The 26,351-nt window shown below is 40.2% G+C and overlaps 1 protein-coding gene across 1 annotated transcript in view; it reads left to right on the top strand.

The window, feature by feature from the left end:
• LOC146705630 (5-hydroxytryptamine receptor 4) overlaps positions 1-21,544 on the top strand; it is a 73,596-nt gene extending 52,052 nt beyond the window's left edge. The window contains exon 7 of the mRNA XM_085463365.1: positions 19,897-21,544. Within this exon, the coding sequence (XP_085319491.1) occupies positions 19,897-19,990 (94 nt within the window). The 3' untranslated portion in view covers positions 19,991-21,544. The remainder of the gene's footprint in view (positions 1-19,896) is intronic.
• The last annotated feature ends 4,807 nt before the right edge of the window (positions 21,545-26,351 follow it).

Below are 26,351 nucleotides of genomic sequence, written 5' to 3'. Positions count from 1 at the left end.
GACTCTGTTTCGTGTTTTAAATTCCATTGTAAATCCTTACACATCCACCAGCCTCACACCTTCTGCCACCCTCTGTAATGACTTTCTAAAGTTCTTTGTAAACAAGATTTCCTCCCTGCAGTCTGTCATTCCATCTTCACCTTCCAATCCCTGTGTTTTGTCTTTGTGCCATTCTGCCTTTAATCAGTTCGAACCAATCTCTCTCTCTCAGCTGCATGAAATAGTCTGCAAGGTTAAGACTACCAACTGTTCCACCGATGCTATCCCCTCTCGGCTTCTGAAGCAGGTTCTGGACTCAGTCGGACCTTTCCTTCTGGTCCTGATCAATGCCTGCCTCAGTTCTGGTTGTTTTCCAACACCCTTCAAGCACGCTGTTGTTCAACCTCTCCTTAAAAAGCCTAATCTAGATCCATCCCTACTCTCTAACTATAGGCCCATTTCCAACCTCCCTTTTCTGTCTAAAGTACTGGAACGAGCCGCCCTCACGCAGCTCCAGCTATTTCTTGACAATAACAATCTCTATGAGAAGTTCCAGTCTGGTTTTAGAGCTCGGCATAGCACAGAAACCGCCCTTCTGAGAGTTTTTAATGATTTGCTTTTAACTGCTGTCTTAGTAACCCTGGACCTGACAGCAGCCTTCGACACTGTTGATCACAACATACTGCTATCCCGCCTTCAACATTGTGTCGGTTTAAAGGGCACTGTCTTAAAGTTTTTCCAGTCCTATTTGAATAATAGGAGTTTTTCTGTTCACCTTGGTGAACTGTCATCTCCCAGAGCTCCTTTAACCTGTGGCGTACCTCAGGGGTCCATACTAGGCCCCCTGTTGTTTATTCTGTACTTGCTCCCTCTGGGCGATGTGCTCCGTAAACATAATGTGTCCTTCCACATCTTTGCCGATGATATTCAGATCTACCTCCCTCTGAGGTTGAACTGCAATGTTTCTTTGCAGCCGCTACTCTCCTGCTTGTCTGACATTAAGACTTGGATGACTCTTAACTTCTTACACCTTAATGAAAGCAAAACTGAAGTCATTCTGTCTGCACTCCCGGGTCTGGGTGCAATTCCCCCCTCCAGGGGCAAGGGTACCTAGACCCGGTTTGTAGAGTACGCTTGGGGAGTGTGATTGTGTGTACAGCGTCTCTTTATGTCTGTCTCCACGTTGGTTGAGTGTGGAGTGAGTGCATATGAGAGCATGAGGGTGGGAATGGATGTTTGTGTCTGTGTGTGCCTGTATGTCTGTGTCTATATGTCAGGTTGGGTATCAGACGCCACCTCTCTGGGGACACCTCAGGCCCTCCAAGGTTTGGAGGCCTATCTCCACCCACCACCACTTCCCCTGCCGGTGGCGGACTCCCTCAGGTGTCGGTGTGTTGGTGGTTCTTTGTGTCTGGGGGTGGGCGTCCGGGTACACACCGGCTCACTCCTTGGCGGCCGCTTGTCGGGGCCTGGGGCCTGGGGCTCGCTCGGCCCCCTTTGGAGGTGGGGTGCCCCCGGCCTCTCGGCCTGGGGCTCGGTCACTCAGGCACAGCTGGGGGCCGGCGGAGCTCACGGGCGCGTCACTGCAACTCCCCCTGACTTCTGCTCCGCGGCTGCTGGGCGAGCCCTCATCTGGGACTCTCCTCAGCTCTTACTGGAACAGTGGCGCGGCTGCCCCTCTGTTGGTCTTCCATGGTCTCTTGTGTTCTGGGGGCCTCTGGATGTCTGGAGTTTTGATCTCCTCCATACCCGCTTCACACCCTGGAGGACGGGGCTGTGGCCCCCCCACACTCCCTAGCAGATCATTACATGGAGAAACCTTTGGAATGCAAGCATGCTGATCCACACAGGTATGCACACATGGGTATTCACAGACGCGGACTAAAGCTTTCTTGGCTGCTGCCTCAAAGCACACTGTGCGCTGTCTATCTTGCGTGCTGCACAATATCGTTTATTATTTAGTAAATATTGATATCTATGACTAGCTAGTTTATTGTGATGGTGCTTTGTTTTCTCTATTATTATGTTGCTCTTTGTTGTTTGCTGTCTCCTCTGTTTGTTTTTTTTGTTTGTTTTTTTTTTTTCTCCATACAGGTGACCCAGGAGTTCTTTTTTTTTTCTCTCTCTTCCCCCCCCTTCTCACCGTCTCTTCTCCCCTTTGGTTTTCTTTCTTTCTCTCCCCCTCTTTCTCTCATTCATTCCCCCTGTCCTATTTATTAAAAAAAAAAAAAAAAAGACAAAGGATGAACTGAAGCTCTGCCATCACGTAATGTCGCATACTGCTGTTTCTGATGACATTTAGAAAAAAAAAAAAAAAAAAAAAAAAAAAAAAAAAAACTGAAGTCATTGTGTTTGGGCTTCCTAAAGATCCCAACTTCTCTCTTGACTTTTTGGGACCCCTAACCTCCGATTGCACTTCTTCCATTAAGAGTCTTGGTGTTATTTTTGACAATGCTTTTAAACTTGATAAACAAATCAGCTCTGTAGTTAAGGGATCTTTTTATCATTTGCGGATTTTAGCCAAAGTCAAGTCTTACCTTTGCAGGAACGATCTAGAAAGAGTGGTCCATGCTTTTATTACTTCACGGCTAGACTACTGCAATTCCCTCTATGCTGGCCTAGATCGTTCCTGTCTACATCGCCTTCAACTGGTGCAGAACGCTGCCGCTCGCCTGTTGACCGGTTCAAAAAAAAGAGACCACATCACTCCGGTTCTCTGCTCTCTCCACTGGCTCCCAGTTGCCTTTAGGATTGATTTTAAAATCTTATTGCTGGCTTTTAAGGTTTTAAATGGCACTGCACCTTCTTACCTGTCAGAACTCCTTAGAACTTATTGCCCCAGGAGATCTTTGAGGTCAGCCGACCTGATGCTTTTAGATGTTCCCAGGTATAAATTAAAGACAAAGGGAGAGAGGGCGTTTGCTGTGGCTGCACCCAGACTGTGGAACAGTTTACCTCCTCACGTCAGACTCTCCAAAAGCCTAGAAACTTTTAAAACCGCTCTTAAAACTCACCTCTTTTCATTGGCTTTTAGAAAGGTTTAATTTATTTGTTTTATATATTTTTATTTTATTTTTATCAGCGAGGTGTTATTACGAAATTGTGTTCTATTGTATTTTTATCTGTATTTACTGTACAGCACTTTGGTCAGCCTTGGTTGTTTTTAAATGTGCTCTATAAATAAACTTGACTTGACTTGACTTGACTAAAGTAGCTCCCCCGACAAGGCCTGATCAGCAGCAGGTGTGTGGCTTCGGGTGTGGCCAGTCCCCTAGCAGGGCCACACCCACCAGGCCTGACGGCGCCTATAAACGAGTGCTCAGACACACAGCCACCCACACACACATATGTACAAGCATAGAGAAGAAGGGGGAGCAACACCAAAAATACATAATAATATAACAGGTCCATGACTGCCCAGGAGTCCTGGGTCGCCCAGTCCCAGGACCCTGACAGAAACATTCAGTTCCTGGTCGTCACTGTGGTATAAACATATCCAGTTTAGTACTGTAAAGTAAAATACAGTCCGCAAATACTGCTAACGGTTTGGCTTCAAGTCATAAAACTCTTCCAGAGTTTAAAATTTCTGTGTGTATGATCTTTGCTACCCTTTCCCCGTTTGTTCAGTTCAGCCTCATTACCTGCTGTTAGGGACTTAGGCAAAAATAGGCATCTTCCCTTGAGACAAATTAGTAAAATGCCACAGAACATTTTTGTCCAGAAAAGCCTCCAGAAAGCCTGGAGAACTATCGCTCATGACTAGGGATGGGTATTGATAAGACTTTCACGATTCCGATTCCATTTTCGATTCTGTTTAACGATTCGATTCTTTATCGATTCTTTTTAAAAAAGATGAATTGACAACAACAAGAACCGGTTTTCGATACCCATCCCTACTCATGACCAGATAAAAATTACTTGGAAAATAAATAAATAAATAAATAAATAAATCGTCAAATTCCATGTTGTAGCGACACAAACAAGGCGTCTAAGGCGTCGTAGCAACCACGCCCAGCATGAGAAAGTTGTGATAGATGTGGCAATCCCAGCCAACAGTGATATCAGAAAGAAGGAGCATGAGAAAATCAAAAAGTACCAGGGGTTGGAAGAACAACTGAAGGAGCTGCTGAAAGTAAAGTCCAAAGTGGTCCCAGAGGTACTAGGAGCTTTTGGAGCTTTGACCCCCAAACTGAAAGAGTGGCTCGATCCAATCCAGCAGAACCCGCAAACTCCCAGGCCTCTAGTAGAGAGTCCAAGCTTGAGGAACGCACACATGTATACACAACCCCCACAAGAGGGAAAAGAGGGGAAATTACTATTCATAGATATGACAGAAAATAAGACAACACATACTAGGTCTCTTTTAATCGGAGAGGGGAGACTCCATTAAATGCCTGTCATCACTTACTGTAAGTATAATAAGTGACCTCATCCATGACTTTCAGCCAAGAAAAATTGATTCAAACTTTTCATTTTGAGTCACATTATATTGGTTTTAGGCTAAAAAACTGAATTGCTAGGATTAGGCAACAAAAGTTAAGTTTAAAAGGTTAAAATCTATCTTCCCATGACAATTGAGAGTTTACACGAGAGAGTACATTCACTTGTTCACACGACTGCTGCTAATGGGCTGAGGACTGTGTGTGCTAATATTTTTTGTGAATGTGTCTGACACTAACTGACTGCAGTCAGAGAACATGCTTCATGTTCATGTTTTGCTCTTGAACAATACCATATATGTAAGCACAGGAAGTGAGCTTTTCTTTGTAGTGATAAGCAGCATAAACGACATGTTTGTGAACCATTCTTAAGATGCAGAATGAAACCAAATCCAAGTCAGATCAAGGAAGGAGTTTATATGCAGTTGTAGAACTAGGCTTGGATTTGTTTATCATGGCATTAATAGGGATTAGATAGTGTGTGTAGCTTTCACATTCAGAGTACTGGGATTAGCAGGGTTTTATTTTGAATCAGAAAGAGCAATGAGATAAATTTCTGTTGGACGGAGAGCTATTGAAGGATTTAAACAAAACAATAGAATTAAAATAAACTTAATGAATGTCTAAACTTCCTCAAAGACAGTAGGGACAGCTTTGTGTGCCAGAACATGAGAAATTTATTTTTTGAAGAGACAAAAGTTAAAATTATTTTTATGATATTGTTTTTCTACCTACTTGCAAAAAATGAGTGTGCTCAGAGGAAAGCCCAAGAGCGACACCACAGACTCTTTAGCACGTTAAATATTAAAGTCCATGAAAGTAAGTTATAAAAAGACTGAACAACTACGGCTTTCCAGGAAGAGAGACTGTTTTCTCTAAAAAGAAGATGGCAGCACTTCTTACATTTGCTAAGTTGAATCCGAACAAATCACAAGACTTCTGGAACAATGTTATTTGGACAGTTGAGACCAAAATGCCACAATGTATATCTTCACGTCTGGTAAAAACCAGACATGGCAGCGCCTTCAACACCTCAAATCAAATGTCAAGCACGGTGGTGGAGGGTTGGTGATGATTTGGGCTTGTTTTGTAAACACAAGACTTCGGGCACCTTGCAGTCACTGATTCAACCATAAACACCTCTTCCTATTGGACAATAATCCCAAGCACGTGAAACCTAAAAGATAATCTGTTCACCTGAGCCTCAGGTACCTTGGTGTGATCTTTGATTCTGCCATGTCCCTAGAACAACACTCTCGCCAGTTGATTAGGAACTGCCCTTTTCAGCTAAGAAACATCTCCAAACTGCGAACTTTGCTGTCTAAGTCTGAGTTAGAGATGGTTATTTATGCTTTTATTTCATCTCGCTTAGATTATTGTAACAGCCTTTTTCTTTGTTTGAGCAAAAGGAATCTTGACCGTCTCCAGTTAGTCCAGAATGCTGCTGCAAGGCTTTTAACTAAGGCACGAAAAAGAGAGCACATTACACCAGTGTTACGTTCATTACACTGGCTTCCAGTACATTTTAGAATTCATTTTAAAATCTTGGTTCTGACTTTTAAAGCTTTGAATTGTGATGCCCCTGCCTACATTTCTGATCTTTTAGAACCCCACGCTCCCTCTCGCAGCCTGAGATCATCTAATCAAAGGCTGTTGGTAGTCCCACGAACTCGTTTTAAGACCAGAGGTGATAGATCTTTTAGAGCGGTGGCCCCCAGGTTGTGGAATGCTCTCCCTCCATCATTACATTGCCTTGATTGTATTTATTCTTTTAAAAAGCAGCTTAAGACTCATTTATTTAGATTGGCTTTTAATTAGATTTGTGCTGTGTGTTTTATTATTAATGTATTTTATGTATTTCTGTTTTATATTACTGTGAAGCACTTTGTGGTTTTTATCCTGTGAAAAGTGCTATATAAATAAATTGATTTGATTTGATTTGATAATGTTCCAGTCCAGAACTCAGCCCGAGTGAAATGCTTTTTGGGGACCTTTTCTGGGACCTTAAGAGAGATGTCCCGAAGTAAATTCCCACAGTCCTCAATGAACTAAAGCAAAGAAGAGTGGGACAAAACAAAAAAATGTAAGAGATTAAAAGTTTTACAGAAAGTGGCAATTCGATCCTCATAAAGTGTTCCATTTTTATGTAAGATTGTGACTTTTTTCACGTCTTTTTTCAAAGGTTTTAGTATCCTAAACTGTAATTTTACCACTGATCCTGGTCTTTGTTGCCTTTTTGGCACCAAACTGTTCCTCCTGAGCTTTAGACTAACACAAAAGCAAATTGTTGCTACAGTTGCCTTTCCTCAGATGCATATTTGCCAGTGACAATTAATTGTTTATAAGTGTAGATTTTGAGGATATGTTAATAGTTTGTTTTTTACCCCACACACTGTCAGTATGTATTTATTTGTATGCCCGTTTCCTTGAGTCAGATCCTCAGAGCTTGAGCGTGGTTTTGCCAGATACTCACGCTGATCCCTCTACTGGCTTCTGAGTGATAGGCATCTCTTCCATGACTGTGTGACAGACGGACAGAGATAGAGCTGTGTTTGAACAGTAAACAAACTTGCTGTACCGAAAACACAAAAAAGAGAAGAGCAGAAGCTAACAGAACATTTCTGTTTGTCTTTCTCCCATTGCCTCCTCACCCGGGGCATGCCTCCACATTGGACTCAGTGTATGCCTCTGTGTGTGTGTGTCTGTGTGTGTGTGTGCTGTGCTGCTGTGTTTAGTTGTCCAGCGATCATGTGACTCGGTGACACCAAGAAGAGCCATGCGGCAGTAAGTGAGAAAGCGGAGCAACGCGTGGAACTACTTTACAGCTGTAAATGAAAACACTGCAAACATCATGCATGTTGGAAGATAAGTCTACACAGTGGCAACACTGGCAACTTATATAAAGACATGAGAGACCACAAAAAATAGAACTCGGTCCCAGAACAAGCAGCAAAAGAAATGAGAAGGTGAAGGAAATTCCTCAGTCATACCCAGACTGTCAGCACGGCGTCAGAGCTCACTGTCACAGTCCTTTCAGAGAGGCAAAGAATAACCAGGTAGCTCATGTAACAATAACGGTGATTTAGTTGTCATTAAGATGTATTCAGAATTTGCAAATTGATGATGATTCATCTCATAAATCATGACACACTGCTCTCCCCTGCATAAGCTGCCTTTATAATTTTGGCTGTACTGGCTCTGAATTTACTTGCTCTCAGATTGATACTAAAATCTGCAGTATTGCACACCAGTAGCGGTGCCTCAGAGGAGTGTGTAGCCACACAGCATCCACTTGCTTATTTGGACAATTATCTCCGCTATTAGCAGATTTATGCCCGAACACTACAGTTCATGCATTACATGTGATCTGTACATGGGAACCGTGCATGAAGTTGAGAATCTAATTCAGCATACATGGCCATTTTAACAATAACTGATAAAAATTTCCTCTTTCTTTCCCAGCACCTTGTGCACTTCCACCCGTTTCCCCGAGATTTGTTTTGGCACTGGTAGTAAATGCATGAGATGTCTCATGGCTGCATGTAAGCCAACTTAATTTAAGAGTTTCTTCACAAAAGCCACAAGCAATTCCAAGCTGAAGGGCTACGTTATTCAAAGTGAAATGTTCCACATTAAGGATCAGCTACTGGAGAGGCAGTGCACATATATTTATGATGAGAGTTTATGCCTAATTACCTTGGTGTTATAATATGCGAGCCCTCATGCTAAAGACAACAGTAGACAAGGGCCCCGAGTCAGAATGATTTTCTCGATAAAAAAAAAAAAAACATGTTCTGCACTCAAAAGTGGCAACACTGAGGCCAAAAAAAGAAATAAAAATGATAGTAACAGCTAAAATAAGCTTTGAAAACAAACTTTAATAATAACCAGCAAACCACAAACGGTACCATCAATCTGTGCTGCTTTTCTTTTTTTTTTTTTAATTCATATTTTTATTAAGGTTTCAAAAGCAGGCATTCACAGTATGTACATCATGTAAGCATTCTTCATACTTAGGTTATCTGCCTTAAATACTGAAATAGTATTTTAATTTACATCCAAGTCATAAGGGAAGAATACTTACAACGATAGAAGTAATTGAAACCATCACATAATCCGAAAATCAAAAAACAAAAAACAAAACTAACAAACCTAAGAAAAGAGAAAAAAAAAAAAAAAACACGGATGTGTTGGTATGGGGTGATCCTATAAATATATATACATACATCATAATTATTGGTTTGTAATAGTAAAATCTGGCCTATGAGGCGTGATATATTTAACCCAGTTTTCCCAATATGATGTAAATTTCTCCAGCTTGTGGTTAACAGAAGCTGTTATCTTTTCCATGTTATAAATTTCCATTGTGATTTCCATCCATGTACTTATGTTTGGGCTCTCTGGGGATAACCATTTTCTGGTGATATTCTTTTTACAGGCCACCAATAAAATATTTATTAAATGTTTATCATATTTAGGCCATTCCTGAGGTATATATCCAAAGAACATAGTCTTACTCTCGAGAGGTATTTCACGTTTAAAGATATCCTGTAAGGCATTATGTATTTCTCTCCAATAATCCCTCAAGATTGAGCAGTCCCAGAAAATATGGTAATGATTTGCACTTTGATTTCCACAGTTCCTCCAACAAGCAGGGGGGTTATCATCATAATGAGACTTCTGAGAAGGTGTTATAAAGTATCTAATTAGGCACTTCCAGCCAAATTCCCTCCACTTTTGTGAGCTGGTACACATCCACTGATATCTCCATATTGCCGTCCATTCTTCCTCTAATATTTTTATCCCTCCTTCCTTCTCCCATTTTGTTCTAATATATGAAGTCGAATGTGGTTTCAAATCCATTAGACCCTTATAGAGACATGATACAATTCTATCAATAGTTTCTGAGTTATAGCTTTTTATAAACAGTTCCATCAAGCGTGTGTTTATCATTGTTACGTTTCTCATCTTCGTGTCGGCATAGTGCCTTAACTGCAGATATCGATAGAAGTCTTCTTTTTCTAATGAAAATGTTTTTCTAAGCATGTCAAAGCTGAACAATTTTCCATCCTTCATTATACTGCACAGGGCTGTTATGCCCTTACCTGTCCAGTCCTTGAATCTAGAATCCAGTTCATTAGGTTTGAACTCTGAGTCGTAAGCACACCATTTAAGAACTGTAATATTGGTCTCGAGTTTATATTCCTTTATAATAGTTCTCCATGTTTTAAGGGTCCTTTTCACCCACATGTTATCAGTATTTTTTATATAGGTTTGTAAGTTATTGTCAGCTAGAGTTGCCTGAATAGGTATAGACAGCATTTGTTCCTCAATGGTTTTCCATTGGGCAGTGTATGATTGGTTACACCAGCATATTATTGCTCTCATCTGCGCTGCAAAATAATAATATCTGAGGTCAGGGAGGCCCCATCCTCCCTTTTGCTTAGCCAGCTGTAGTGTTTTAAGGCGAACCCTTGGTCTTTTACCTTGCCATATATATCTAGATAACATTTTATCCCACTCATTAAATTGACTTTGGTTAATCTCTATTGGTAGGGTTTGAAATAGATACAAAAATCTTGGCAATACATTCATTTTAATAGAATCAATTCTTGAATTAAAACTAAAGAAAGGAATTAAATTCCATCTTACTATATCTTCCTTTATTTTTTTGTATAAGGGTAGGTAGTTCTGTTCGAATAGTTTTGTAAGGTCTTTCGGTAAATTTATGCCTAAATATTTAAAACACTCCATTTGCCATACCAGAGAGTAGCTACATTTTATTTCTTCTGGTGGGCTGTAGTTATATGAGAGTAGCTGGGTTTTACCTATATTAATTTTATAGCCTGATAATTGGCCGTATTGTTCAAATGACTGCATCAGCTTGGGTAAAGAATATGTTGGGTGTCCAAGGTAAATCAAAATGTCATCCGCGTAGCAAGCCAGTTTATATTGTGTCCCTTTGATAAAAATTCCCTTAATGTCCTTATTTTGCCTGATGGATTGAGCTAGTGGTTCCAAGTATAGTGCAAAAAGTAACGGTGACCATGCACAGCCCTGTCTAGTGCCCCTTTTTAGGGTAAAACTGTTGGATAGGCATCCATTAATTTTGATCCTGGCTGTAGGATTATCATATAATGCTTGTATCGTTTTAATAATCATATCATGAAAGCCAAATTTATATAGTACCCTGTAGAGGAACTTCCAATTGACAGAGTCAAAGGCTTTTTCAGCGTCTACACTCATCACAATTGCTTTGATTTTGTGTTTTTGTATATGGTCCATAATGTGTAGTGTCTTTCGTATATTGTCCTGTGTTTGGCGTTGATGTATGAAACCTGTTTGATCATTACATATCAGTGTTGGTAGGAACTCTTCTAGCCGTTTGGCCATGATAGATGTGAAAAGTTTATAGTCCACGTTAAGAACAGAGATTGGCCTGAAAGATCCACATTCCATTTTATCTTTGCCTTCTTTTGGTATAACTGAAATAATTGCCTCCTTCCAACTGGGGGGCATTTGTGCCTTTTTCAAAACCCAATTCAATGTAGGCAGTAAGACAGGTATCAGTTCCTTTTTAAATTCTTTATACCACTCTGCCGTGTAACCATCTGGTCCTGGTGATTTACTTAATTTAAGCCTATTAATTGCAGCTTTTAATTCTTCCTCAGTTATATTCATTGTCATTGCTTGATTTTGTTCTTCATCTAGAGTGGGTAAGTCTAGAGAGTTCAGAAAGCTATCCATCTGAGCTTCAGTCCCGCCCGGGGCTTCAGAGTATAGGGTTTTATAAAATCTTTCAAAGGCTTCCTGTATTTCATTTAATTTATTTTTTATCACTTTTGTACTTGGGTCCTTAATTTTATAAATTGTATTTTCCGCTATCTTTTTTTTCAATTTCCACGCCAATATTTTGGTAGATTTAATGCCACTTTCATATTGTCTCTGTTTCAAAAACATTAAATCTTTCTTGATTTCTTGTGTGGCTATATTGTTAATTTCATTCCTAATGTTTTTGATGTCCCTTAATATATCCTGTGTTAAGTCCCTTTTATGTCTTCTTTCTAATTCCTTTAGTTTCTTACTCAACTCTTCTAATTTTCTATTCTTATCTTTTTTCCTAAATGAAGCTATTGCTATAATTTTCCCTCTTAGTACCGCCTTCAGAGTATCCCATAGTATGGGAGGTGGTACTTCTCCGGTATCATTGAACTCTAAAAAGAGACTAATTTCTGATTTAATTTGTGCCTTGAAAGGTGAATCATTCAATAGACTTGAGTTCAATTTCCATGTATTATTTTTTAACCGTAAGTTAAAATCAATGGATAAATATATTGGTGCATGGTCACTTATATCTATCGTTCCAATTCCACAAGTATATATTTTATCCTTATCTTTACCAAATGTTATAAAATAATCTATCCTTGTATAAAGAGAGTGTGGGGCAGAGTAGTAAGTATAGTCCTTTCTATTAGGAAAAAGGTCTCGCCATATGTCCATTAATCCTACCTCCTCAAAAAGTGCATTCACTTTGATATATGGAGATTTCATATCGTATGTTTTCTTGCTAGACGAGTCTAATTTTGGCTGCAGGTGTATATTTAAATCCCCTCCACAGATCAAAAGGCCTTCTGTTTCTGTTACCATAATATTAATAATCCTTTGGAAGAAGCTAATATCACTCTTTGGTGGGGCATAAACATTTAAGAGGGTGATCAAATTCCCATCTATTTTCCCTTTTACTAGAATAAATCTGCCCTCTTTATCACCCATTTCAGATACTTTTTCAAAGTTTAATTTGCTTGAAATAAGGATTGCAACTCCTCTCCTATGTCCTGATTTGTATGAAGAAAAAAACAGATTAGTAAAACCCATTCTCTTTAATTTTACGTGCTCCTTATCTGTCATGTGGGTCTCCTGTAAGTAGACTATATGGGCTTGTTCTGCTTTCACTTTAGTTAGGATTTTAGTACGTTTAATTGGATTTAACAGCCCATTAACATTGAAAGATATAAATTTTACTTTATCACTAGCCATATGTAATCAGCGTATGTCCATAAAGCAAGTAAAATTAAACTTATCAGATCTACTCCCTAAACAGACAAACATATCAAACATAAACATCAAATACAGAGAAAAAAAAACAAACAAAAAACTGTGATTCCAAGGCTGGGGTCTCTAAGAAATGACCCTGTGTAGAGCTAGAGAAAACGTCTAGCTGTGGAGGAAAGCCTCTCCCATATATGGGCTGAGGGCCCCCATCATGGCACTTGAGGCGGCAGAAAACAAAGTCGTTGTTCATTTCACAAAAAGTGTGTCCTTATGTGTCTCTCGCTTATATCTGTGTAGTCTCATCCAATTGGGGTAAAGATATTCTCACAAAACATCTTGAAATATATTTAACACCACGTATTTTTACCTCATTTTAACGTCCGACAGTACTTATAGCTCCTCTGGCGAGGGCATGATCTGTCTTCTGAAGGTTCGCAGTCTCGCCCTGATATCTTTCTCTCGCTCGTTGTCTGTCCCTCGCTGAGTTGGACCTCTCGTGGTTTCCCAGGCGGTACGGGACAGCTGCTCGACCAGACTCTCCTTCGGTGTAGTCACATTAACTGGAAGTCCTCTGTCCTTCATGTCTGTAGTCGCCTCCTCCGCCGTCTGATACAGAACTATTCCATCCTCATAAAACACTCGTAGTTTTGCCGGGAACGGAGTATGGAAGCGGATGTTTTTCTGCTTTAACACCCGCTTCGCCTCTACGTACTCCTTTCTCTTCTGCAGTACTACTGGAGGGTAGTCATGGTCAAAGAATATCAATTTCCCATTCAGAAAAACTTTCTTCTTTTCCCAAGCTCTACGTAGGATCTCTTCTTTAACCCTATAGCGGAGAAATTTGACTATTATTGATCGCGTTTTATCTTGCCTGTCTCCGGCGGGTCTTAAAGCCAGCGCCCGATGTGCTCTCTCGATGCCAAACTCCTCGTTAGGGTTTATCTCCAGAGTGTCCCGCAGTAGTTTTTCCACAAAGTCCACCATAGACGAGCCCTCGGCTCCTTCCGGGACATTATAGATCCTTAAATTTTTTCGTCGGGATCTTCCTTCATAGTCAAGTAGCTTATTTTCTTGTTGATGCATGACTTTTATCATCTTATTCAGAGTCTGTTCCAAGTTTTGAACACGGTCTTCCACTTTTTCAATTCGTACCTCTGCCTCTGTTATTTTTTGATTAACGCTGGTAATCTCTGATTTAATATCAGTTAATTGTTCTTTTATGTCTTTTCGGAAGTCCCGAATCTCCTCCAGGATTTTTGTCAAACTTACGTCGGCACTTGAGAGAGCTGGGTTAGCATTAGCTTCGCCTTCTTGTCCCTTCGTAAGAGAGCTGCTCCTCAAATTTTCTGCATCTGCAGTTTCTGCTGCGGTGGTTTCTTTGTTTGCACGCGTCTTCCCCATTCTTGCCCCTCTCATCTATTCGAGTATTATTTGTAGGTCTAGTATTTGATGTTCTGAAGGGACGAAATAACTATTTTCGCGAGGGAGCTATTGCTTTAGCCTGCCATTCGGGATGGTGACGTCACCGGAACCCCTGTGCTGCTTTTCTAGGACAGAAAATCCTCTGAGTGTTTGCTATGGATGAATGTGAGGCCATTCTGACTGAAGGCTGAGCTCAAGACATTACTCAAGAGAAACTATGATGAGCACAGGCGTGATTACAAATTCATAACATGACAATTTTTATTGACTTTATTTTCCTTTCCATCACAGACCACTACGCTATGATGTCCTAAATTATCATGGGGAGGTTTTTAGAAGCATTGATTAAATTTGATGTTATGTGGTTACATAGCACAGCGTGATTAAATCAGTTTAAATATTTAATCTGGTTCTGGGTGTAACATTATCTTAAATTTCTTCGTATGTGAACAGATTAATTCTCACCATATCGCTCTGCCTCAGTGCTGTGCAGCTGTGTCTGCGGAGGCTCCCTTCATATATCCAGCACTAACTTTAAGAAAACAAAGGGTAAATCCCCTCCTTTCTCCAAACAGACCTTGTTTTGTTAGAGAAGTATGAAAATGATTTCATCTGACTGACATTTGGTCCTGATTCGTTCCCACTGAAGTTAAGTCAACTAACTTCCTGCTCAATAGAAGTTAGCTGCTGATAATGAGGTGCTGCTCCTACATGTATTTTTGACGTTGGTCTTTCATTTGCATTTTTTAAAAGTCGTTTTATCTTTGGGTTTCGTGAAGCCTTGCCAAACGTAACTGAACCTTGTGACTCAGAGCTAGTTATTTATGAATACTACAGTGAGCTTCGCACCATTTTCTGGGACCCATAGTTTTCTTGAGATCCCAGCTATCACTGAGTTATCAAACTAATAATGGAACACAACTACGATTTGGGTTTTAAATGTGAGGCAACTACTAGTTAAAGTGAATTCTTTACAAGTTTCAAACACCTTGTGCCACCCTCCACAAGTTTTCAAAGCAACCTCCCTTTGACAGAGTAATATCAAAGATGGATATAGTCTTGATTTTAGCTGTAACAGGAGGTCTTTATCCTTCAAAACCGGATCCTCTACCAGAGGCCTGGGACCTTGAGTGTCCGCCACTACTTTGTCCGGCTGGTCTCTATCTGGAAGTATCCACAGGATCTTAGCTCAGTCATTCCCAACCACCCTAGGAGGCGTATCCCATGTTGACCTGGGACTTCCAGGCCATACTCGGCACAGATGTTCCTATGCCAGCCACTCGATTATGGCGTTCCATGTATGCCATCCCTGCTAGCATCTTGCACCCTGCTTTTATGTGCTGGATTATCTCAGGGGCATCTTTGGACAACCTGAACTTGGGGTCTTGCCTGATGTGGTAGACCCCAGCCTCTATCGAGCTTGTGCTTAGAGCTTGTTCCTGTGCTGCCATGATTATTGTCTCTCTGCTGTCTTTTAGCCCAGCTTTGTCCAGCCATTTATAGATTATTTCAACACCAGCCACTCCTTCTATCTGGTACATGCTGTGAAGAGACCTGTCTTTTCATGATGGCTCTCTTCTTGCTCTTCTTCTTTCTTGTGTTTTTGCTGCCTGAGATATTCACAAAACGTGATTAGTTATGGCTATCTTCCTAATGTATTCATGGATCTTTTTTTGTTTCCTGGACAGTGGTTCTAACACTCACTAGTCCTCAGCCTCCTTCCTTCTCCTTAGCACGCAGTCTAAGGATGCTGTGCTTGCATGCATTTTCTTGATATCAGTGAATTCTATCTAAACTTTTGGCCAGCTGTCCCAGTAAAGTATCTGATGACCAGCAGGGGGTAGGTGTTGGTAAATGGACTGGTTCTTATATAGCACTTTTCTACTCTATCTGAGCACTCAAAGTGCTTTACACAACTTGTACATTCATCGATTTACACAAGCACTTTTTTTTGACATTGTTGATTGCCTGGATCTTGGTCTTCCCATTCAGCTGACTTCCCAGGCTTGTCATGTTCATGATTGCGGCTTTCCTAGTGGTTCCCATTTGCCACTGGGATTCCTTCTTGTCCTTTCTGACATGTGTGCAGTGTGTGTGTGTGTGTGTGTGTGTGTGGTCATTGTGGCGAATGATCTGATAAGAAGGAGCTAATCCTGTTGAACCTCTGTGGTCGGTCACCAGTCTTCACTCAAAAGGGAAAATTAGATGTTGTGCCTCTCCAACTGCATGTTTTTGGGTTTGTGACTCGTACTGTGTTTGAATGGAAATGATAATTTACTCTTTAACTACAAGCAAACTGATATTTAGATGTATACTCATCTGAGACTTTATTAGGTTGACCTTGCTGGTACTGGGTTGGAGCTTTTTAACTTTAGAGCTAGCTTAAATTCTTAATGGAATAGATTCAACAAGGTGCTGGAAACATCCCTCAGAGATTTTGGTCCATATTGAAATGATAACATCAAATAGTTGCTCCAGATTTCCTAACTGCATATCCATGATGCAAACCTCCCATTCCACTACATCCCAAACATGCTCTATTGGATCGTGATCCAGTGACTGTGGCAGTCATTTGAGTATGTTGTATTCAAGAAACCAGTTTGAGAAGATCTGAGCATGACATAACAAATTGTCCTCCTGGAAGCAGCCATTGCAAATTGAGTACTCTGTAGACACAATGGGATGTACATTGTCAGCAATAATACTCAGATAGGCTGTGGTGGTTAAATAATGCTCAGTTGGTACTAAGGAGCCCAAAGTGTCCCAAGAAAATACCCCCCCACACCAATACACCACCAGCACCTGAACTGTGTATGCAAGCCAGGATGAATCCATGCTTTCATGTGGCTCACACCTAATTTTGACCCTACTGTCTTAATGTTGTTGTGACTCAATGAATTAGAGGTGGTTGGGCAGAAAATTCCCATTAGATCAGCGTTCTCCAAAATGATCAAAATAGCACAACATAACAACCGTGCCACATTTAGGTCACTAAAATCTTTTTTTTGTTCGATTCCGATACTCCGTTTGAACTTCACCAGGCTCTCTCCAATGCATTTAGGCGTCTACATGCCTAAATGCATTGACTTGCTATCATGTGGTTGGCTGATTGGATAGTTGGGTTAGTGAACAGTTGAAAAAAGTGGCCTGTGCGTACATGATGCAGCTCATGTCCACTGCCTGAACTAGCTTTCAGAACAAAAGAAGAGAAAACAATCCAATACACAATGTGTTTGGGATCCTGTATCATCACTCTGCCTCTCGTTGTCAGCCACAGCTCCAGTTGACTGATACTGCTGACAATTATCAGACTCACCATTATGACTCATGTGAAAAGGTTGGATAATCGTCACCCCTGGACGGACTTGCTTTGGGTACTCAATTAGAAATATTTTCTCTCTGAGCTGCAGAGACATTAGTAAATACCATTAGCTGAGTTCAGAGATAAAAACCAGGACATCACATCAGTTCTAAACTTAGGCAAACTGGTTTTCATCATATAGAAACTAAGTACCTGAAAACTGGGACTTTTCATTTAATTCTTTCAAAAAATATTTTGCTGTTTTAGTTACTTTGAGAAGCAGGATGAGAATGTAATTTCATTTTATATATGTGAGAGTATCCACACTATATATCCATAATAATATACCAAAGGTTTCCATTAACACAAGGCTGGTTAATGAGGAAATGTCAATTGAGCGGCAGTTTTTAATGTTACTACATTATCTTTCAACTACAATCTTTGGGAACTTAATCATCAAATGCCAAAAATGACTTGATGATGCTCTTTAAGTAGGTTTCTTTAGGCTGTACGAAGTATTCACTCTGACAATATTTCCAAAAGCACCACAATGTGCTTTATAAATGGACTGGCTTTGTGATTATAAGTAATCTTTACATGTGTTGGTTGATATCTACAGTTAAAAGCCTGATAAATGTATGTTTCTACATAATTTGGAAACAGTAGAAGTATCCCAGCTGCCTTCATTTGGAATATAAACATATAAATGTTGCTGCTGTTTTGTTCGGCTTGCTTCAGTGGGTTGCAAACACACCAGTGGAGCCAGACATGCACACTAAATCACAAAATATCTTCACTTGTGCTATGTAGAGCTTTTTTTTTTTATTTTAATTTTGATTTGTACTCTAAATAAACGGTCCTTGCCAAAACAAATGCTACAATTCTCCCTTTTCCATTTTGAAGTATTTTCTCTGTTTGCTCCCTTTCTCCCATTCCCCCGTCCTCCCTCTTTTCCAGGGGAACTTTGTGCCTTGCTTTGACAGCAGTTCCCCTTTTTTCTGATTTCCCATGCCTTCTTCCTCTCATATTCCCACCGACTTTTCCACAAAAGCTCTCCTCTGGTGGTTTCTGCCAGCAGAGCTATGATACATTTGTGTTTGCCTTGACCTCAACTCATCCTTCAAACATGGAACTTAAAATTTCACTCTATATGACATACAGTAAGTGACATTAGCCGTTAGAAACAGAAGCACATTTACAGTGGGGTGAAAAAGAAAGTACTCCATCTTTCACTTCTAAGGTTTTATGTATCTGAGCATAATTTAAAAAAAAGAATCGCTGACCTCAGATGACCAGAATGACATGATATATTTCATCATATCAGTGTTTATTTTAAAAAAAAAAAGTAAGGCAAAATGCAGAAGCAGTGTGTGAAAAACTAACTACACCTTTACTGCTTCCACAGGAATTAAGAGAGTAATCATCATCAGCAAGTGTGGCCATCTCTATTAAAGCAGAAGTTTTGGCAGTTTGCTGTTCTGGTGTGCGTTAACACAATGCCAAGTAGGAAAGACATCAGCAGTGATGAATGAGAAGCCATTGGAGCTCAGTCAGGGAATGGTTATATGGCCATTTCTTCCATTACTCTATTGTGAGTTGCATTCTTCCTAGAAGTGGACATTCCAGCAAATTCACACCATGGTCAGATTGTGCAGTGCTCAAAGAAACTCCCAAAAAAGTTTTTGATAATACAATTGGAAAATATTGCACAAGTATGTCTTGTTTGCCAGGAGAAAGCCTCTTTTCTCTAAAAAAAACTAGACAGAGCTTAGGTTTGCAAAGTTACATCTGAACAAATCACAAGCCTTCTGTCCTTTGGACATACAAGACCAGTGTATAGATGTCTGTATATAACGCAACTAAAACCCAGAATATCAAGACAAATACCTCATACCACCACCATGCACAGTGGTGCTGGGGTGACTACAGGACCTGGGCTCCTTGCAGTCATTGAATCGACCAAGAACTCGTCTGTATACCAACGTATTCTAGAGTCAAACGTGAGGCAATCTGTCTGACAGCTGAAGCTTGGCGTACCTTGAGCTATGCAGCAGAACAATGACCCAAAGCACAGCAGCAAATCTGCGAGAGACAGTCCAGACCAGCTGAAATGCTGTGGCAGGACAGCACAGCATGTCCACAAACCTCAATGAACTGGAGCAATGCAGTAAAGAAGAGTGGGCCAAAATTCCTCCTGAACGAGAGACTGATAAAGTCGTACAGCAAATTATTACTTCAAGTTTATGCTGCTGATCTACTGAATCACGGGGTGGACTTAGTTTTTCAGACACTGCTTCTGGCTTTTTGGGTCAGTGTTTTTTAAATAAATAATGACACGTGTGTTGTTGTGCATCCAAGGTGCTAAATAATTTTAGATATGTATACATATAAACACACATAAAACCTTAGAGTTAAAAGAGGGATACTTTCTTTTTCACATGACTGTATGTACTGTATGTACAGGCTGGGGTGCTTCCCTTTGACCTCTGCTGAAGGGAGAAAAATCGCTAAAAAGAATTCATCTTCCATGATTAGCATGAAAAAAAAAATAGGGCTTTTAAATGACCTCATTTAACATGTCAGCTTTCTTTCTGCCTCTGCCTATAGCATTGTAGATGTGAAGTGTATATGAAGTTTACTTTAAGACTGTCTGACTTAAGGCTTAACTAACGTGTACTAAAGGCACCTCTGTCTAATTTTCAGATTGTCCTTCCTGCCAAACCGGAGCTACAGCGACAATGGACGGACAATTCTGGCCAATGAGCAGGAATCCCAGGACTCTCTTGGACCTCTATGAGGATGACTATTTTAAAAACAGAACTGTGATGAACCTTGAGGTGGACTTCCTCAAATAATAGTGATCGTGTCCCTTCTGGATATTCGAGCTATGATAATGCATCATCATTGTCTGATTTACTTTACTTACTGGTCCTGTCCATGGATCTCTAAAGATGTTCATTACTCAAGTGTGGAGCATCAGAACGGACTTGTTTGTTATAAAATAGTTGGATCAAGGAACTGTGCAAATGTTTCCAGGCATGCTCTTATTATGAAGCCCAAAGAACTAGTCTGGATCCTGGGATCAGCGAACTGCAAGCCCATCCATGTTAACATAATGTGAGACTCATTAACCTAACTTAAAACAACAAGCTGTGGCAGAGCTACCTGCCTGCTGCTCATACAAATGTTTGTTCATATAAGAATACGGCTTCTTTTACAGTACTGCTTTCTTTTCCTGTCTTTTACCAGCATAAACTAAACAGCTAAGGTGGCACTGGAGTCTGACACAGAGTTTTTAAAAAGGACTTCATAATTTCTGTTTTTCATTTCTAATCCTGCTGTGAACAAAAACACCAAAGACTGAAGACATGGACATTTTGATTTGATTTCTCCCAGGAAAGGCATCAGCGGCATCATGCAGTTCAAACAGTGCTGAAGCACCTGCATAACGTTTTCATGGAACATAAAACATGGCCGGACTTTTGTATGCAGGCCAGCCGCAAAGTTGAAGTGTAGCTTTACGCCAATGTGAAAAAATGTATGTCAAAACATTTATCGTGGTTTTCATCGTTCTGCAGAGAATGACGGTGATCTGTGTTGGAGAATATGCTTTACTTTTGTAAATTTATAAGATAAACTTCTGTAACAAAGCACTGAAAGTTCAGGCGCATTGCCATAAATGTGTCTGAAAAAGTGAAGGTTTCAGGAATGTGAAGAAAAATCCGCTCTGGTGTTTGTGCTTGTGAATGAGTCCAGTTTCCTGTATTCTTTCATGTAAATAAGGCTGCTGTGAAACATGAAGAGAAATCACTGGCGCATACAGTCACCGGCCACTTTGTTAGGTACATCTGTGAAACCACCTGTAGGTGCAAACATTCAGTTAGTTAATCACATGGCAGCAATTTACATTTACACATAGTCAAGACAAACTGCTGAGCTCTGGAGGAAAAAGAGGGTCCAACCTTGTACTAACAAGGCATAACTAATCAAGTGGCCAGTGACTGTAGTTGGATGAATAAGACACTTTGAAACAAGAAGCAGTCTCACATATCAAAAAATAGATACAACAGCAATATATTAGAACACCAGAAGTAATTTCTAGTAGCCAAAGCTTAGTGTATACAGGTCAATGTACAATTTACAAACTGAACCAGCTGTACATGGATCAGGATCAGGAAATACCTGCAACCTTCTGTCACATATTCAGTTTATCTCAGAGTTGGGCCTTAAATCCTGCAAACCTTTCTCAGTCATGTATTTCATTATGTGTGACTTAAGGAAAGTAAAAAAAATCTTGCAAAATTTTACTGAAACAGGAGAAAATCTTTTCAGCCTACGTTCACCAATTATAATTTAGAGAAGTAGGAGACTTTATGTCAGTGAAGCACAAATAAGTACATGTATATACCAATATAGCGACTCACAGGGTGCTTTATGAGCTATAGGTATTACACTGCCAGTGCTGGGTTGGACCCCCTTTGCCTTCAAAATTGCCCTAATTCTGTGTCAAAGATTCAACAAGGTGGTGGAAACATTCCTCAGAGAAATTTGGCCCGTATTGACATGATGAAGTTGCTGGAGATTTGTTGGCTGCAAATCTGTTATGTTGTAAGGTAAAGACCTACAATAATACAGAGAAAAACCCAACCAGGTGACCCCCTGTGAGGAAACAATTGGCATCAGTTGGAAGGAAAAAACACAGAGGAATACATACACATAGCATATCAGACTTGAATACACTCACTGGAACAAAGTCTGACAATTGCTCATATAATCAATTGCCCTCCCTGTTAGATGTCATGTTTCACAACATGAAAAAAATATCAGCAGCCTCGTGCTTGCATTTACAGAAGCACTGCATCTGCTGTAGATTGTAATAAATTCAGGATCGGGTTTATTTTGCACAAAGGCAGTTTTCAGCTGAGGTGGGTATGAAGGTGTGGAATTTCACAAATGAAGAATAACAGACTTGGAGCTTTTGAGTTGCTTGATCAGTGGACTGATCAAGTGGACTGTTTTAAAGGCAAATTAGGTGACATTTGACCACTAGAGGGCAGAAACACTGTAAAACAACCTCAAAGAGCCCTTCAGTGGGATTTACAACTCAATGTTAAATCTACGCTGTAACTTACTTACCTAGGTATGTGCTAATGCAGCTTGTAATGACTGTCATTTGCCTATTCCAGCACCATCTAGTGTTTCATTAGAGAAACTGCAGAACAGCTGCACAGCCTGCAGCCCAGGCTCTACATAAATTCATTGCATAAGCCTAAATCAGACTTTAAGGGAGTACCTGTAATTACCTATTAGTACTAATTTTGTCTAATTGAACATATGAAAACAAGTTGATGTGACATAGTGCCTACATTTAAAAACAACAACTAAAAGCAGTACAGTTTGGCACCACTGGTGACTCCTTTACATTTTCCAGACTCCTTTGATTCCAAGGTTTATTCTAAGTTTAGCCCACATGTTGTCTGTCTAAGTTGGTCTCCATCTATCACAGCGCGTTTTGAGTTTGACTTACAAAGGCGTGAAGCTATTATCCGCCTACTGTCTGTCATCACTAATATCTGCGTTATATTGTCCTTCTGCATTTAAAGCATCAGTTAACACCTCTTATTTCTTTTTTCTTCTCAGTTCACAGCCTCCATGTATTTCATGTTTATTAGACGTGATAAAGATGCCAAGAAATGAAAGCATTTTAAACATTTTGACTTCCAATCTGCAACAAGGTGTAAACAAAAATTTATAGATTTGTCATATAAGGCTCATATGTTGCACATGTTAACAAAGAGCGGTTTATTTACACATTGACTCTGCACCAGGCAACATTAGCGTTTTTGGCCACCTAACAGAATAACATCCAATAGACAAGCTCCTTTTAGCTCTGTTTCTTTAATATAGTCCATCTGATTGCTGAAATCATTAAGATCCATCTTCTGCTGGAAAGAAAATACACATATATGGTCCTTAGAGTCTGTATTTTAAGCAGATTGTCCTCTTTCCCCCAGATTTTGGCAGGGGGAAGCCTATTGTAGTATTTGTGCCTTCTATTGAACGTTCACTTGTCTCAAATTGAGCTCTGTGATGTGATCCTTTCTTCAGCAAGCCGGCATGAGAAAGCAGGCTCTCTGTGAGGCTGAAGCATTTTTAACAAGCTTTCATTATTGTTGGAGGTGGTAGGCAGTAATTACACACAAAGCCCCTCATCAGAATCCTGTTTGGTAACAGCAAACCTGAATATCTCCAATCATTCCCAGTGCTGCTAAAAAAAGAAAAAACAAAACAAATGACTTAGGTTGGGAGTTTGCTGGCCGTTAACTAAACGGTGAATTCATTATATTGTGAGCCTTCTCACAACTCTCTGACTCCGCTGCAATCCTTCTGGGGTTATAGCCTGTCCAAGACCTCGAGATCTCAAGGCTCTGGCTCATATAGCACCACAGTGCCAGAGCTGGACCCGGTCTTCTAAAAACATTTGGCTCGAGGATTAATCTGAAGCTAACACAGGAACAGAACATCATTTTTAACCTAACAAGACATAGATTTATACTTCCATCTATGGTACTGAAAAAAATAATGTTGACTGCAATGGAGATGTTTTTGTTTCAGGGTCTGATCTCTTATAGCAAACAGGCCTGCACAACGCAAAACAATTTGTTTGAGGATATAAAATGTGGTACCTCATCATGGGGGTTTATCATTCTTTCCACATGGAGGCAAGATCTTAGAGTTAACTTCAAAGCACGGCCCCAAGAGCCACTTTTAGGTGTGTCTCATTCATTGGGAAGCAGTCCCACATGGTTCCTATTGGAAAAACTTAAATAAGCTAGCTGTAAGCAGTTCATTAAGCTTATTAGACATGCTCCTGCTCAACCAACCTGTTAGTCTCAACCAACAAGTATTTTCTTTCATAACACACAAAAAAAAAAAAAGAATTTGAAAATTCCTTCAGTGAAGCACAAATCTTACTTTAACATGCAGCAAGTTTTACTCATCGTGTACATCGAGTTGTAGCGGGCTCTCTACTGCCCCCTGTTATCAGAGCTCAAAACAAATCCCACTGGTTGGGCAAATTTGTAGGTAATTTCTATTGGGAAAACTGCGCTAAAGAACAGTGCATAGCCACAACCAGCACCACCCGGGCCTGTCTCAAACGCAAACAGTTGTTTCTTCAAGCCAAGTAAAAGATGAGCAGAAGACATCCAGCTGCGCAGCAAAAACTAGTACCGACACACGGTGCTACTTGGAATACAACAGATGAGCCAGTTCAGGTGAGGGGGTTTGTTTTTCCCCATTAGTCTTATAAAGCGACGGAGATGTCTTTAATGGATTTGAAAGTTTAGAAAATGACTGGTGCAGTGCAGAGAAAAATTGGATGGGGATAAAGAAAGCAGAAATCAGAGACTCTCATAGACTTCCTGCTTAATACCACCAGATGTCGTCGCAACACTACTAACTGTGATGGGCTTTTCTATTCAGCGGGTAGAGTAGGAGTTCATATTACTGAGGGGGGGGAGGCTTCTGTTTGTTTGTTCAGATTTTGACAGGAAAAGCATCATGCCTGTTATAAGTGTCAGCTTTCCAACACAGGAAAGCCTCCATCACTATGATAAGTGCTATGAGCTACAAGTCTACCGCTGGAACTTAAGCTAAACTATCTTTTTATGATTGCTTTGTTGTTATTATTATTACTATTATAATTAAGGTATAAAATGGAAATCTCACAGGAGTGTAATCCAAATTCAACGATTGTTAAATAATTTTTAAGTCTATATTTAATCCAAAACAATAGTAATAGTAAGTAATAAGTGACCAAATGCTGAAAAATCTATATACACACAACTGATAAAGCTGAAAATCAGTTTTGACTGTGCTCTTCAGGCCATTACGCCACATTGTATTAAACACAAATATCACTTTATAAAATATACCTGACAATGTATTAGGTACAGATTGCTCTTAATGCTCCCCCCCAGGGTTTTTGAGTTTATTATATTATTTATAATTTCTAGTCTTTGGTTTCTTTGAGTTCTGTCTTATGGTTTATGTCTCTGTCTTGTCTAGTTGCTCTGTCTCCCCTGTCAGCTGTATCCCCTTGTCTAGTTCGCGTCTCTGTGTATCCTTAGTTGCTATATCCCCGTGTCCAGTCAGTGTCTGTGTTTGCCCTGGTCCCACGTCTCTGTTCCCTCTGTTGTAGTGCCTGCGTGTGAGTCTGTGTCTTTTGTTCAGTCTGTGTTATGGGTTGCCTGTTTTACTTTGAAAGTCCATGTCCGATGTTAATGTGTCTGGTTTTGCTTCCTTTGTCTCGTTAGGCCTGATTTGCCCCAGCTGTGTTTCCCTCCTGTTACACATTCCCTGATTGCTCCCTCTGTGTATTTGAGCCCTGTGTTTCTTTGTGTCTGGGTCGTGATCTACTGTTTACCTAGCTGTGTGTTCTGTCAGTCCTTCGGTTTAAGTTTATTTTTGATTTTTTCCAGTTATGTTATATTTTAAGTTTTACATTAAAGCTGTTTTGAGTTCACGACTGTCTCCAGAGTCTGCACCTTGGGTCCTATTCCTGTCTGCACACAGCCACTCATAACACTAAATTCTTTGTGATTCAAGATGCAGGAAACACTCCTTAGAGATGTTGTCCATGCCATCCTGCTGGAAGAGCCATTAGATGCTGTGATCATAAAGGGATGAGCATGGTCAGCAACATTGCTAAGGAAGACTGTGGCATTTAAAGCACAGTTGATACTACGGGACAGGAACCATTGGTACAAGTCAGGAGGGATCCACGCCTTTATCTTCTCACTGTACCATCCAATTGTCACAGCAGAAATCAAGATTAGCCAGACCAGGTGATGTTTTTCCATTTTCCTGTTTGTTTCCCATGATCTTGTGTAAGTTTCCTTTCTTAGCACACAAGAGTGGAACCTGGTGTAGTCTTCTGCTGCTGTAGTCCACATTCTTCAGTTTGGCATGTTGTGCATTCACAGATCCTTTTATGCATATCTTGTTTGTAACAAATGGTTATTTGAGTTACTTGCCTTTCATCAGCTGCAGTCTGACCCTTTTCCTCTGACATCATAAAGGCATTTTCACACAGAGAAAGGCTTGCTATCAATGCACAGCTGCACTCGTTATAATAGCATGGTTCTGCAGCAAAG

This window comes from Copadichromis virginalis, linkage group LG7 (genome assembly GCF_057382275.1).
Source record: "Copadichromis virginalis isolate Kocher_CV1m ecotype Utaka linkage group LG7, C_Virginalis_male_GT1.1, whole genome shotgun sequence".
NCBI classification, from domain to species: domain Eukaryota; kingdom Metazoa; phylum Chordata; class Actinopteri; order Cichliformes; family Cichlidae; genus Copadichromis; species Copadichromis virginalis.
This window is presented reverse-complemented; position numbering and strand designations above follow the sequence as displayed.